This window comes from Pelobates fuscus, chromosome 1, assembly GCF_036172605.1.
Source record: "Pelobates fuscus isolate aPelFus1 chromosome 1, aPelFus1.pri, whole genome shotgun sequence".
NCBI classification, from domain to species: domain Eukaryota; kingdom Metazoa; phylum Chordata; class Amphibia; order Anura; family Pelobatidae; genus Pelobates; species Pelobates fuscus.
In genome coordinates this window covers 6,559,227-6,575,935 of record NC_086317.1, presented here as the reverse complement: position 1 = coordinate 6,575,935, position 16,709 = coordinate 6,559,227, and the positions used below count along the sequence as shown (strand labels likewise).

Below are 16,709 nucleotides of genomic sequence, written 5' to 3'. Positions count from 1 at the left end.
TTACTCCGGAGGGATAATCAACATCACTTGTAAGCAGATCTGTACTGAGGTGGCGGGCCATGCTGGGCCAATATGCATCCCCTGCTTTAATAGCACAAATGCTCAGTAGGTCACGCCAGGCGGCGGAATAAGTCTTTTGTATCTGAACTATCCCTCGGTAAAAAGGCATAGGCTGTTTCTCTGGGTCAGGGAGAGATTTCATTAAAGCACTAGCTTGTGTGGGGTTAAAAGCGACATATTTAGGAGGGGCCTGTTCTCCCCGACCCTGATGGCCGAAGGGATCTTCAATAGAACGGTGGGCTCTCGCAGCCTCCATTGAAACCTGGGACAGCCTGTCATCCTCTCCCTCATCTAGCTCTATTATCTGGGACCTTCTGCGTGAGGGGATCACCTGAGGAGACAGGGCCGGGGGATAGGAGGGAGCTCCGGAGGCGGGAGTTGCCATTGGGTCATAATCTTGGGACCGGTAATCACCGGGAAGCACCGGCATCAGGGGTGCTGAATGGCTGGGGGCCGCCATATTGGAGGCGGGGAAGGAAGTTGCATTGGGGTTAAGGGAAGACGTGGCGGCCATGTTGGATGTGGGCACATCCGGGGCAGACTGAACCGGACTGGGCATGACCGGAACCTGGGGAGTGGCTTGGGGAAAGGGGTATGGCCAGTGAGGATAGGGGTATGGGAAGGGGTATGGCCAGGCCATTTGGGTGGGAGTTGGGGCGGAACCTGGAGTGGGCAGTGAGGTTGGGGAGGGATTAGCAGAGGGGGTGGGAACCTGGGCTGTGGTCGGGGCGGGCGAGGGAGAGGGTGGAGAAGAGTCAGTAGAGGCGGGTGAAGAAGGAGGAGCCGGAGTGGGATCAGCAAGATTGACAGTGGCAGGAGAGGAGGGGTTAGTGAACTGGGCAGATGCAGATGGGAGGGTAGGATTATCTACGGAGACAAAGTGTGAAGAAGGAATGGCAGATGAGATGTTAGCATTAGACTCAGAAGGTGGCTTGGGGATGGATGAGGATGATGGGAATGTTAGGGAAGGAGAAGGGGAAAAGTAGGATCCATCAGAATTTAGGACCGGCAAACGGGAGAGGTGACGGGATGGGGATTGGGAGGATTGGGAGTGGGATACATAGTCAGCTGGCAATCTCCCATTGCTGACTGGACCTTTGGGATAGACATCCCCCGGGCGCCATTTTGGGGCGCTGGCTGAGGAAGAGCCCCAGCAACACAATTATTATGGTACACAAACAATTTCACACCCTTGTGAATTATTTCTTCCTCAACCCAACCTTCTTGCTGAATAGCCTTTGCTACTCTGTACCATGCTTCAGCTGTTTTTAATAAATTATAATTTGCAAGCTTGCCTTTCTTTTCCATCAACAATCTACGCCAACTTTCTGGTTGTAATCTACCACATGTCGGCACAGCTATTTTACAAACTTTTGCAATCTTTTCAACACCTTTAACCATCTCCTCACCCTCTCTGTCATCAACTAAATCACATGCTAACCAGCCCTTACTGGGCTTACCTAAATCCTGCCCCATAATCCCTTCTCCCCTACACCAGCGTCTCAGATATAGGGAAAGATAAGGAAAATTGAACCGGAACGTCTACAATGCTCGACTGCCACCTGAGAATCGTGGGTCTTTCTCAAGTGCGTCTTCCCAAAACGTAGACTAGTCACTGAATCCGCCTACCCGGGGTGGTAGACACGGATTGGAGCGAGGTGAGAAGTGTGTGACCAATCACTTCTCTATTAAGAGGAATGGGAGTGGATAGTATAATAGTACAGGAAGTGTAGAAAAGGTAAAGAGTAAGGAAAGAAAAATCCTTAGAGACAGATACAGGAGTTTAAATGACTCCACATTAAACAAACAAGACAACAGTACAGTTGAAATACAGTGCATGCATCACAGTTCAAATGAAATCAACAGTAATCCCTTTCCTTCTACATGTGCTTACTCCAAAGTCACCTTTCTCAACCTCGTAGTGTCCCCGCTCGGAGAATGACTTCCTCAAGTCTCACTACCAGCGGCCAAGGATAACAGCTAACACCGGTCCGAAATCCTTTCTAGCCTCCCTCGTTACAGCAGTCCACTTAAAGTGGCCACGCCACCCTCACTCCCGTAGTGCCCTTATAAAACCCACTCTATAAGTCTCACTACCACGTGATGCGGAAAACAAGCAATGCCTGCCTGAATCCCCCCAGGAAACTGAGTCCCCTGCCACAAGGCTAAGTCTCCTATCACAGTTAAAATAATCAGTGGACCTTTCAACTCAACTAGAGCCGAAGGGTCCGGGTCAGGACGTCCCCAACTCAACTAGAGCTGGATGGTCCGGGTCAGGACGTCCCCAACTCAACTAGAGCTGGATGGTCCGAAAGCGCACAGTGAAGCTAGCTAGGCTATCAAAGTGACACAAAATTGGATCACAGGAAACTATGATTCTACACAGATCCCACAATTCCACAAACTCCTTTTTCCTTACAGCCACAGCCACGAGGCTCCTAAAAGAAGTAAACAGGCAAAGAAGACCCCCAGGAACACATCCACAGGTCAACCCCCCTTTTTCCCTACAGCCACAAACACGTGGCTCCTAAAAGGAGTAAAACAGGCAACAGGACTTCAGGCAAATCCCTCGGGTCCACCCCCCCCTTTATCCCAAAAAGGGGAAAACAGACAAACACAGGACCCTCAAGCAAACTACCACTGGTCCACCACCCCCCCTTTATCCCAAAAAGGGGAAACAAATAAACATTCAGCCCGGGCAACCAAACTAGACACACCCAGGCAACAGATAGACTAAATGCAGGTAACAAATGGGTAATAAGACTCCGGGCAAGATATTACCTGTCTTTGATGTCCTCCCGGGAAGCAGTCACAGACACGTGGACGGGTCAATCAAAGGGGCCGGAACGTACCGGTGGCTCTGCAGAAGTCTCTACCGTGTAACTGGAGGTGATCAGTCTCCCTTTCCTTCCCCCTGGATTCCTCCGTCCACCCTTGTCTTCCTTAGGACGGCTCACCGGCCAGACATAGCCCGGAGTCCCTGTTCGGGCGCCAAAGTTGTTATGGTACTTTTTCAGTAAACCAAAATGTTTAAGTGTCTATCTGTTCCTGTCCGAATTAAAGAGAATTGAATTGCGTATATACGCTGAAGTAATTCAGTCTGACACACGGAGTTCAGGTTAAAATAACTTCGAGGAAATTTATTGGCAAGTGCAGAATCAGCGGGCGCGCAGGCCCTTTTAAGAGACATTTTCGTCATCATTGATTATCAAGATATCAGTGAATAAACATCATTAATTGGATTAATTGTTAAGTGTCTGGGTTAGTGTCCACCTATCAATATAATTAATTGGATCAAAAGCTAAGTGGTTAGTTCCGTGTCCACCCACCAAGAGGTGGTACTTTTCCGGACACGGGTGGGGGACAAGGGGTCTTGAGCGTCATTTTACTCGGTCGGTGATGTCAAATCTCGTGGTTAGGTGCAAGGTCTCTTATGAATAGAACATTTCATTACTACTGTGTTCTCATGGCCTTTAAATTATATTATGTTGCGAGTTAGGGGAAATTCAACAGTTCCTGGGTTAGTCATATCCTTATGGAGAATACTGTCCTTGTCTATTGTATTAAATGTGCTGAGAAATACTGTCATGTAATGTAGTTTTCATATGAAGAAGTCAGGTTATGAGGACAAAATGGAGGATTTGTCACAGTATCAGGTTAATACAGAGTTAGAGCAGCAATTCAATATAAATACAATAAGATTTTTAATAATTCTACATCACATTACTGATTGTTACATATTGATACAGACCCATTACTGATTGTTACATATTGATACAGACCCATTGCTGATTGTTATATAGTGATACAGACCCATTGCTGATTGTTACATAGTGATACAGACCCATTGCTGATTGTTACATTGTAGCGGAATGCAGTAAGCCTGTCCTGCAAAATGCCTGTGTGACTGTGTTCGTATAATTTTTCCCTATGTTGAAATTGCTGTTCGTCTGTTTATTATGTGAATTATATGTTATTCGGTAGTTTCCATCCGTACTATATACTTATGGAAACTACCGAACGGAGGGGCCACCCCGGAGAGAAGTGTGCCAGCAATTAAGGTTCACATTCTTTCCAAACCGCAAGTTAACCGGCATTAACATTGTATCTGGGTGGCCGCCATTCGGCATGCGTACACGTGGCGGCGGCCATCTTACGCATGAAAATCCCAGCGGTGTTTGGTCGTCGAGTGCCTGGAACTCAAATCGGACACGCAGACAACCAAACACCGCTGAGACCTCCAGAGCTCCGTAACTGCCGAACGGAGAGACATAACGAATCCCCATTCGGTAGTAATAAAGTACCGAATGAGGGAATCACTATCTAGGTGAATGTAAATGTGGATGGCAATTGTAAATGTCTATTTTAACTACCGAACGGAGACCGACCGCAGGGCCCATTCTCATGGAACCCTTTTCGGATACCAACTCGTGTGCGGTCGGTCAAACTTCACTTGCCGGTAACTGCCGAACCCCTGGTCCGATCTGGGTGAATTTTGGATATTATATTCACCCAGATCAGGGCTACCCAGCGGTACCCTGATATTAAAGATATATGATGGTTTAGAGGTACATCCAAGTTTGGGGTAAACTACTGTACAACTTAAGGGGATTATGACTCACTCTGAGGGGAGGAGATGTGTGGGAGGTAACAAGAATGGTATTGGTTACTGTCATAATTGCTGTAGTTCCCTCCCTTGCATGGGAGCAGGCTTTATAAGAAACCCTGGAATAAACGATTGTCAGTTCTACTCCTGAAACTGTGTGTCGTCCAGTTATTGGGAGTGCTGTGGGGATATTGCTGTACCGTTTTACCTGCTGGAAACTCTGCTGTGGATTTACTAATGACTTGTTCCTGAGCCTTCCTTGGATCTAAAGTGGAGAATAGCTGCGAGAAATCAGCTCTCCGCTACATACATATTGATACAGACCCATTGCTGATTGTTATATATTGATACAGACCCATTACTGATTGTTACATAGTGATACAGACCCATTACTGATTGTTACATAGTGATACAGACCCATTGCTGATTGTTACATATTGATACAGACCCATTACTGATTGTTACATATTGATACAGACCCATTGCTGATTGTTACATAGTGATACAGACCCATTACTGATTGTTACATATTGATACAGACCCATTGCTGATTGTTACATATTGATACAGACCCATTGCTGATTGTTACATATTGATACAGACCCGTTGCTGATTGTTACATATTGATACAGACCCATTACTGATTGTTACATAGTGATACAGACCCATTGCTGATTGTTACATATTGATACAGACCCATTACTGATTGTTACATAGTGATACAGACCCATTGCTGATTGTTACATAGTGATACAGACCCATTGCTGATTGTTACATATTGATACAGACCCATTACTGATTGTTACATAGTGACACAGACCCATTGCTGATTGTTACATATTGATACAGACCCATTGCTGATTGTTACATATTGATACAGACCCATTGCTGATTGTTACATAGTGACACAGACCCATTGCTGATTGTTACATAGTGATACAGACCCATTACTGATTGTTACATAGTGATACAGACCCATTGCTGATTGTTACATATTGACACAGACCCATTACTGATTGTTACATATTGATACAGACCCATTACTGATTGTTACATATTGATACAGACCCATTACTGATTGTTACATAGTGATACAGACCCATTGCTGATTGTTACATAGTGATACAGACCCATTACTGATTGTTACATATTGATACAGACCCATTACTGATTGTTACATATTGATACAGACCCATTACTGATTGTTACATATTGATACAGACCCATTACTGATTGTTACATATTGATACAGACCCATTACTGATTGTTACATATTGATACAGACCCATTGCTGATTGTTACATATTGATACAGACCCATTACTGATTGTTACATATTGATACAGACCCATTGCTGATTGTTATATAGTGATACAGACCCATTGCTGATTGTTATATAGTGATACAGACCCATTGCTGATTGTTACATATTGATACAGACCCATTGCTGATTGTTATATAGTGATACAGACCCATTGCTGATTGTTACATAGTGATACAGACCCATTGCTGATTGTTACATATTGACACAGACCCATTGCTGATTGTTACATAGTGATACAGACCCATTGCTGATTGTTATATAGTGATACAGACCCATTACTGATTGTTATATAGTGATACAGACCCATTACTGATTGTTATATAGTTATACAGACCCATTGTTGATTGTTATATAGTGATACAGACCCATTACTGATTGTTATATAGTGATACAGACCCATTACTGATTGTTATATAGTGATACAGACCCATTGTTGATTGTTATATAGTGATACAGACCCATTGCTGATTGTTATATAGTGACACAGACCCATTACTGATTGTTATATAGTGATACAGACCCATTGTTGATTGTTATATAGTGATACAGACCCATTGCTGATTGTTACATAGTGATACAGACCCATTACTGATTGTTACATATTGATACAGACCCATTACTGATTGTTACACGGTGACACAGACCCATTACTGATTGTAACACGGTGACACAGACCCATTACTGATTGTAACACAGTGACACAGACCCATTACTGATTGTTACATATTGACACAGACCCATTACTGATTGTTACACGGTGATACAGACCCATTACTGATTGTTACATAGTAATACAGACCCATTGCTGATTGTTACATATTGATACAGACCCATTACTGATTGTTACACGGTGATACAGACCCATTACTGATTGTAACACGGTGACACAGACCTATTACTGATTGTAACACTGTGACACAGACCCATTACTGATTGTTACATAGTGATACAGACCCATTGCTGATTGTTACATATTGATACAGACCCATTGCTGATTGTTACATAGTGATACAGACCCATTGCTGATTGTTACATAGTGATACAGACCCATTACTGATTGTAACACAGTGACACAGACCCCTTACTGATTGTAACACGGTGACACAGACCCATTGCTGATTGTTACACTGTGGGGATATTTATGGGATAATAATAGTAAACAGTTGAGAATTGCCCACTATTTCAATTCTCAGATCCCAAAGATTCGTTATCATGTAAGTGAAATGTATTCCATATAAATAAAATCACAATTTGTTATAAAAATAGATACAATTTATTGTGACAATTTAAATAATAATAATATGTAACATGCGTGATAATAATCAATGAATATTCAGTATAACATGAGTATGCAATTAAAATGGCAATACATTCCAATGGCTAACACAGTATAGAATCTACAACATTAGCTGTCAAGAGAAGATTTATGATGGGTTTCACAGAGAAACGAAAGTGAAACTTACACACACAGAGCTTGCAGCTTAAGGCCATAAAACTTTAGCTGACAGTTAGAATAACCCTTTCAATGCTGGTTAGACCTCCTAGGTAATTAAGACCTATTCTCATGTAATTTTAAATAAAATAACATTTAAACTAGCTCATTAGTCATTTCCTGGAACCATCCAATAAGAGTAATCTACCATGTTCTATAAGCAGAATTTTAACCTGCTTAAAGAGATTTTTTATCTTATTTTAGGGCAAATCAATACACCTGGATAAATACCACGATATGCTAACATGTTAATATGTCACATTAATACATAATTATTCTTTTCCCATCTGCAGATTGGGATATTATAACTATATATTCTTTAGTAACTAAGATTTCTAAATATCGAAATCTGATCGTGATTTATCCAGTCATATATCATGCTATTAGAAAATGTTAATTAATTTAGATTAATTAAATGAAACCAGTATAATTACCAGTTGAGTAGATATTTTCATCAGATGAGTAGGTAGTCTCAGGAACTGAATGGATGTGTGATTGGTGTGTAAGAAATTGTGAGTGCCTTGGAGTGGATATCTGTCATGGATTTCTCTGCATTGCCCCCGACTGCTCACCTCTTTGCTTCCTTTGCATACCTCTCTCTTCCCTTTGTCTTAACTTTTTAAAGGGAAAATTCACTAGGTGATAGACCAATAGAAAACTGGAGGTGTGGTTACCTTCCAGACAGCAATTTAAGTATTTGGTCTATAGCGATCAGTCTCGTCCCACTAAACATTCCTATCTCGGAAAGAGTTAACTTTTCCTGGAGGCTATTTTGACGTCATTTAAATTATCTTTATGGTCATTTATAATTTACATTTTCTGTCGGTTCAAAGAGTTTATTTGGGCTTTCTTCAGACTATGTGTCTGGCAACTCTGCTATAATTTCTAATATGACAGTTCATAAACTAAGTATGACCTCTAAATTACAATGGGACCTTATACAATATCGAAAGTTAAATTAAATTACCGTATTTATCGGCGTATAACACGCACTTTTTTCCCCTGAAAATAGGGGAAAAATCGTGGGTGCGTGTTATACGCCGATATCCCATAATTACTTACCTGTCCTGAAGCGTGGGCCGGCTTCACAGCTTGCACCGCGGTACAGGAACTTTAATTTCATGTTCTGGTTTCCGGCGGGACTGAAAGGAAGTGTGCACGTGCACACTTCCTTTCAGTCCCGCCGGAAACCGGAACATGAAATTAAAGTTCCTGTACCGCGGTGCAAGCTGTGAAGCCGGCCCACGCTTCAGGACAGGTAAGTAATTATGGGAGGGGAAGTACACTATGGGAGGGGGAAGTACACTATGGGAGGGGGAAGTACACTATGGGAGGGGAGGGGGGGAAGTACACTATGAGAGGGGAGGGGGGGAAGTACACTATGGGAGGGGAGGGGGGGGAAGTACACTATGGGAGGGGAGGGGGGGGAAGTACACTTTGGGAGGGGAGGGGGGGGAAGTACACTATGGGAGGGGGGGGAGTACACTATGGGAGGGGAGGGGAGGGGAGGGGGAAGTACACTATGGGAGGGGAGGGGAGGGGGGAAGTACACTATGGGAGGGGAGGGGAGGGGGGGGAAGTACACTATGGGAGGGGAGGGGGGAGAATACTATGGGAGGGGGGGAGAATACTAGGGGAGGGGAGGGGGAGAATACTATGGGAGGGGAGGGGGAGAATACTATGGGAGGGGAGGGGGAGAATACTATGGGAGGGGAGGGGGGGAGAATACTATGGGAGGGGAGGGGGGAGAATACTATGGGAGGGGAGGGGGGAGAATACTATGGGAGGGGAGGGGGAGAATACTATGGGAGGGGAGGGGGGAGAATACTATGGGAGGGGAGGGGGGAGAATACTATGGGAGGGGAGGGGGGGAGAATACTATGGGAGGGGAGGGGGAGAATACTATGGGAGGGGAGGGGGGGAATACTATGGGGGGAATACTATGGAAAAGGGGGGGACACTATGGGATGAGGGGGGAACACTATGGGATGAGGGGGAATACTGTGGGATGAGGGGGGGGGGGGAAATACTATGGGAGGGGGTAAATTTCCTGGAATTTCTTTCTAAAAATGAGGTGCGTGTTATACGCCGGTGCGTGTTATACGCCGATAAATACGGTATTTAATCTTCTCTGTCACAAATGTCTGGGTTTAGAATTAATTATATTCCATTAGCATTTAGACAGTCTGTCCATCCCCCGTTCTTATTTCTTATCAATTTGGTTTGTATATACTGAGCATTCCTTTAGCTCTGGCAAAGTGGTTAGTTTTACAGAAGGGATAGAAATCTTGTGTCTTTTGTTAGCTTGAAAATAACAAAATGGAGTCTGCTCTGTTCAGAGTGACTCTGACAATATACATTTTAATTTCTATTGGAGTGGATATCTGTCATGGATTTCTCTGCATTGCCCCCGACTGCTCACCTCTTTGCTTCCTTTGCATACCTCTCTCTTCCCTTTGTCTTAACTTTTTAAAGGGAAAATTCACTAGGTGATAGACCAATAGAAAACTGGAGGTGTGGTTACCTTCCAGACAGCAATTTAAGTATTTGGTCTATAGCGATCGTCCCACTAAACATTCCTATCTCGGAAAGAGTTAACTTTTCCTGGAGGCTATTTTGACGTCATTTAGCTTATCTTTATGGTCATTTATAATTTAAATTTTCTGTCGGTTCAAAGAGTTTATTTGGGCTTTCTTCAGACTATGTGTCTGGCAATTCTGCTATAATTTCTAATATGACAGTTCATAAACTAAGTATGACCTCTAAATTACAATGGGACCTTATACAATATCGAAAGTTAAATTAAATTACCGTATTTATCGGCGTATAACACGCACTTTTTTCCCCTGAAAATAGGGGGGAAATCGTGGGTGCGTGTTATACGCCGATATCCCATAATTACTTACCTGTCCTGAAGCGTGGGCCGGCTTCACAGCTTGCACCGCGGTACAGGAACTTTAATTTCATGTTCCGGTTTCCGGCGGGACTGAAAGGAAGTGTGCACGTGCACACTTCCTTTCAGTCCCGCCGGAAACCGGAACATGAAATTAAAGTTCCTGTACCGCGGTGCAAGCTGTGAAGCCGGCCCACGCTTCAGGACAGGTAAGTAATTATGGGAGGGGGAGTACACTATGGGAGGGGGAAGTACACTATGGGAGGGGGAAGTACACTATGGGAGGGGAGGGGGGGAAGTACACTATGGGAGGGGAGGGGGGGGAAGTACACTATGGGAGGGGGGGGGGGAGTACACTATGGGAGGGGAGGGGAGGGGGAAGTACACTATGGGAGGGGAGGGGGAAGTACACTATGGGAGGGGAGGGGAGGGGGGGAAGTACACTATGGGGGGGAGGGGGGGAAGTACACTATGGGAGGGGAGGGGGGAGAATACTATGGGAGGGGGGGAGAATACTAGGGGAGGGGAGGGGGGGAATACTATGGGAGGGGAGGGGGAGAATACTATGGGAGGGGAGGGGGGGAGAATACTATGGGAGGGGAGGGGGGAGAATACTATGGGAGGGGAGGGGGAGAATACTATGGGAGGGGAGGGGGGAGAATACTATGGGAGGGGAGGGGGAAGAATACTATGGGAGGGGAGGGGGGAGAATACTATGGGAGGGGAGGGGGGGAGAATACTATGGGAGGGGAGGGGGGGAGAATACTATGGGAGGGGAGGGGGAGAATACTATGGGAGGAATACTATGGAAAGGGGGGGGACACTATGGGATGAGGGGGGAACACTATGGGATGAGGGGGGAATACTGTGGGATGGGGGGGGGGGGAAATACTATGGGAGGGGGGAAATTTCCTGGAATTTCTTTCTAAAAATGAGGTGCGTGTTATACGCCGGTGCGTGTTATACGCCGATAAATACGGTATACGGCACGTGCACACTTCCTTTCAGTCCCGCCGGAAACCGGAACATGAAATTAAAGTTCCTGTACCGCGGTGCAAGCTGTGAAGCCGGCCCACGCTTCAGGACAGGTAAGTAATTATGGGAGGGGGAGTACACTATGGGAGGGGGAAGTACACTATGGGAGGGGGAAGTACACTATGGGAGGGGAGGGGGGGAAGTACACTATGGGAGGGGAGGGGGGGGAAGTACACTATGGGAGGGGGGGGGGGAGTACACTATGGGAGGGGAGGGGAGGGGGAAGTACACTATGGGAGGGGAGGGGGAAGTACACTATGGGAGGGGAGGGGAGGGGGGGAAGTACACTATGGGGGGGAGGGGGGGAAGTACACTATGGGAGGGGAGGGGGGAGAATACTATGGGAGGGGGGGAGAATACTAGGGGAGGGGAGGGGGGGAATACTATGGGAGGGGAGGGGGAGAATACTATGGGAGGGGAGGGGGGGAGAATACTATGGGAGGGGAGGGGGGAGAATACTATGGGAGGGGAGGGGGAGAATACTATGGGAGGGGAGGGGGGAGAATACTATGGGAGGGGAGGGGGAAGAATACTATGGGAGGGGAGGGGGGAGAATACTATGGGAGGGGAGGGGGGGAGAATACTATGGGAGGGGAGGGGGGGAGAATACTATGGGAGGGGAGGGGGAGAATACTATGGGAGGAATACTATGGAAAGGGGGGGGACACTATGGGATGAGGGGGGAACACTATGGGATGAGGGGGGAATACTGTGGGATGGGGGGGGGGGGAAATACTATGGGAGGGGGGAAATTTCCTGGAATTTCTTTCTAAAAATGAGGTGCGTGTTATACGCCGGTGCGTGTTATACGCCGATAAATACGGTATTTAATCTTCTCTGTCACAAATGTCTGGGTTTAGAATTAATTATATTCCATTAGCATTTAGACAGTCTGTCCATCCCCCGTTCTTATTTCTTATCAATTTGGTTTGTATATACTGAGCATTCCTTTAGCTCTGGCAAAGTGGTTAGTTTTACAGAAGGGATAGAAATCTTGTGTCTTTTGTTAGCTTGAAAATAACAAAATGGAGTCTGCTCTGTTCAGAGTGACTCTGACAATATACATTTTAATTTCTATCATAGTACAAAATGTCTGCCGATATAAATACCCTGACAACACGGTGACACAGACCCATTACTGATTGTAACACGGTGACACAGACCCATTACTGATTGTTACATAGTGATACAGACCCATTGCTGATTGTTACACAGTGATACAGACCCATTGCTACACGGTGACACAGACCCATTACTGATTGTTACACAGTGCTACAGACCCATTACTGATTGTTACACAGTGATACAGACCCATTACTTATTGTTACACAGTGATACAGACCCATTACTGATTGTGACATAGTGACACAGACCCATGACTGATTGTTACATAATGATACAGACCCATTACTGATTGTTACATAGTGATACAGACCCATTACTGATTGTTACACAGTGCTACAGACCCATTGCTGATTGTTACATATTGATACAGACCCATTACTGATTGTTACACAGTGCTACAGACCCATTGCTGATTGTTACACGGTAACACAGACCCTTTGCTGATTGTTACTTAGTGATACAGACCCATGACTGATTGTTACATGGTGATATCAATCCCATTTTATTTATTGTTTGTATGTTTTTGTTTTTTTAGGAATTACGTGGAACTGGTGGCAGATTCTATCGCAGATTGGGTGCAGGAAGAGGAGGTAAAGTATCAGGCAGAGAAGGAACGGAAAGAACTAGAAGCCCTGGATTTGGCCAGGAAGAAAAGTGACGTTGCATCCAGACAAGTTACTCCTAGCAGCAAAAAGGCCAAGAAATCTGTCTCACCCAAAAAATCCAGGAGTGAGTGTTGTATGGATAAATAACCAGACAAGTTAGGTTAATGGTTTATGCCCTAAATGTAATCTCAGAATCAATCTAATCAATCCCAACTTGTGTGACAAACCTCAGGTACTTCGTGAAGTACGTTTGTTCATATACTCCCGAAATGCTAGGGACTTAGTGATTATAGCTCGTTCGCATAGTACGTTTGTAGCGGATTGGTACCGGGCTGTCCCACGACATGTATGAGAATAAGTGTATTTGGTCATATGGCTGGTTTAATGTGTGTGAACATGTATAGAAATCATGGTATCCGGTTATAGTGACAGTTAAATGTATGTAAAGAATTGTATTCCTCTAGTTGTTCGGTAGAATCATTCAAATAAAACAAGGGAATGAAACTACCGAACAACCAGACCACCCCGTGTAAAGTGTGCCTTCAATTACCGTTTGCAACAATGTTGCAAACGGGTAATTACCTATTCCTGCAGTGTGATCTTTGTTCTCTGGGTGGCCGCCATTCGGGATGCGAACACGTGGCGGCGGCCATCTTAAACTGCCGAACAGCGGTGTTTTGCCGTCGAGTGTCTGGAACCAAAATCGGACACTTGACTAGGCAAACACCGCTGAGACCTCCAGACTCCTAATACTTCGTGGGGAAACTACCGAACGGCCCGCCGTTCGGTAGAAAGAACCCCACAAACTAGGGGATTCATCCGAATCCCAGTCAGGCCACTTGGCAGTAATATTTCACCCCTTTGCATTCGCCTGTTTGTGACCGACCGCAGGGCCAGAATACATGGAACTGTTTTCGGATACTTTACCTCTGCGGTCGGTCCAAACTTCAAAGTCCCATAACTCCCGAACGCTTCATCCGAATGGGCTAATTTTTAAGTATGTTGGTCCCCCAGAATAGAGCTATCTGGGGATGTTGGATTTGTGGATGTACCCCAAGTATTTAGGGTACATCCAAAACTCGGGGAAAACGGTGTACACAATAAGGGGATTATGATGCTAGAGGAGGGGAGGAGATCTGTGGGAGGTTACTACTTAAAGATTGGATAATGTCTTAAGTGATAGAACCTCCTCCCTTGCATGGGAGAGGGCTTTATAAGGAACTGTGGAATAAAGCTTGTCAGTTCTACTCCTGAAACTGTGTGTCGTCCAGTTATTGGGATTGCGATGGGGATACTGCTGTATTATTTTACCTGCTGGAAACCTTGCCTGTGGACTTAACATCACCTTGTTCCTGAGCCTCACTGGGATCTCTAGTGGAGAATAGCTGTGCAAGATCGGCTCTCCGCTACATTGGTGGCAGCAGTGGGATTCAAACTCACAGAGGAACAAGCGTAAATGGAGTACGGATGGAGATTGATTTTTCTGCGCTAAAACGCTCCACGCTAAAGGACCTCCTAGAGGCAAGGGGTATACAAGCCAGCAATAAGAAGAAAGCAGTACTTGTTACAGAACTCATGGCAGAGTACAGAATGGAGGGCGATTCAGTTCCGGCACAGAGGGAGCCGGGAGGAACACCACAAGGATCGGAATTCCAGAGGCAGGTTCAGTTCAGGCTATCCTTTTATGGGGAAAACCCCCCAACAGAAATTGTTACCAGGACAATGGCCGAGGTACAAGAATTCATCCTAAGGACACAGGCACCAGAACAAAGCTCTGCAATTAATGTGCCACAGGAAGGTAAGCCTAAAATACCATACCAGGCTTTTAAAACATATGTGGAGGCAGAGGAAGATATAGACGCTTTCCTGCAAGACTTTGAAAGACTGTGTGCACTGCATAAAATTAACACAGAGGACTGGGTACCTATTTTGGCCGGAAGGTTAACCGGGAGGGCAGCAGAGGCATATCGGACTGTACCTAATGACGAAATAAGGAATTACAGTAAAGTGAAAGAAATTATACTCGCCAGGTATGCTATAACACCCGAGGCATACCGGCGGAGGTTCCGGGATCTAAAGAAAACAGAGAAGGACTCGCACGCAGAGTGGGCATGCCGATTACAGGGGGCAGCGCTCGGGTGGGTGCAAGCTAGCAAGGCACGTTCTATGGAGGATGTAATACAGATGTTGCTGATGGAGCAGTTCTATGAGGGAGTAACCAATGAGGTCCAGGAATGGGTAAGGGACAGAAACCCTACTTCCCTTACCGAGGCTGCTAGGAAAGCGGATGACTACCTGGATGCACGCAGGTCACAAAAACCTGCAGCTCCAAAAGCAACCTTTAAAACATTCGGGGGAAACACCTACACCCCAGCTCCACCGAGACCACTACCACCACCACCACCACCCGCTGCACAGCCCCGGTTCCGACAACCCACCGCTGGCCCCTGTCATCACTGCCAGAAGTGGGGACATTATAAAAGGGAATGCCCACAGCTACGGGACCGTTCCACCTGGATTCGTCCAGGCCCACCTCCACCCAGGGCGGCCGCAGCCCACCACTACCAGGACCTAGTCACCACCCCGTATGGTTCCGCAGTCCCCATTACTACTGTGGAACAATGGGAGGTACTGCACGAGGCAGATCCTGTCCAGGCCGATGTGGATAATCTACGGCACCATCGACAGACGGTATATCTGAATGGTACAGCAGTCCGGGGATTACGAGATTCGGGAGCCACCATCACTTTGGTACAGAGCCACCTGATTTCAGATCAGGCAAAACTGAACAAAACTGTTGCCGTCCGGGTAGCTGGGGGAGCAGTGTACCGGCTACCTACAGCAAGGGTACATTTACATTGGGGAGCGGGGGCAGGGGAAGTGGAGGTGGGGTTGATGCCGCATTTACCGGCGGAGGTTTTATTGGGGAACGATCTGGGGAGGCTCACTTCTGCTTTTGAGCCCCAGTCGCCCACCACAGGGGAGGTCAACCCTGTAGTCACCCGACAACAGGCCCGCACCCAGGACCACAACACACTGCCGGAGGTCCAGGTACTCCCCCTCTAGAATGTGTCCCCTGGGCTCCACCTAATGAATTTGTAGCTGAAGTCGCAACAGACCCCACGCTTCAGGTGTATAGGGACAAGGTTGGCACGGGTTCCCCCGGGGCGGAGGGAGAGAAGTTTATCTGGGATAAACAACTTTTGTACAGGGAAACAACCAAACAGATTACGGGGTTAGACCCGATAGCGAGGAGACAATTAGTGGTACCACAGCGGTACCGGGCTGAATTACTCCGGATAGCGCATGATATTCCGCTATCCGGACATCTAGGGGTTAGTCGCACCAGGTACAGACTAACCCAGAGTTTCTTCTGGCCAGGGATTAGCCAGGAAGTACGCAGATATTGCACGACTTGCGATACCTGCCAGAGAGTGGGAAAAAGGGGGGATCGCAGGAGCTAAACTTCACCCCTTACCCATAATAGAGGAACCTTTTAGCCGAATAGCGGTGGATCTGATAGGCCCCCTCAATAAAGTTAGCCCGTCAGGAAAACGGTATATTTTAACG

At 46.1% G+C, this 16,709-nt stretch overlaps 1 protein-coding gene across 1 annotated transcript in view; it reads left to right on the top strand.

Annotated features, from left to right (window-relative positions):
• SPAG17 (sperm associated antigen 17) overlaps positions 1 to 16,709 on the top strand; it is a 355,700-nt gene that overhangs the window by 192,784 nt on the left and 146,207 nt on the right. The window contains exon 18 of the mRNA XM_063445995.1: positions 13,070 to 13,263. Coding sequence (XP_063302065.1) covers positions 13,070 to 13,263 — 194 coding nt within the window. The remainder of the gene's footprint in view (positions 1 to 13,069; positions 13,264 to 16,709) is intronic.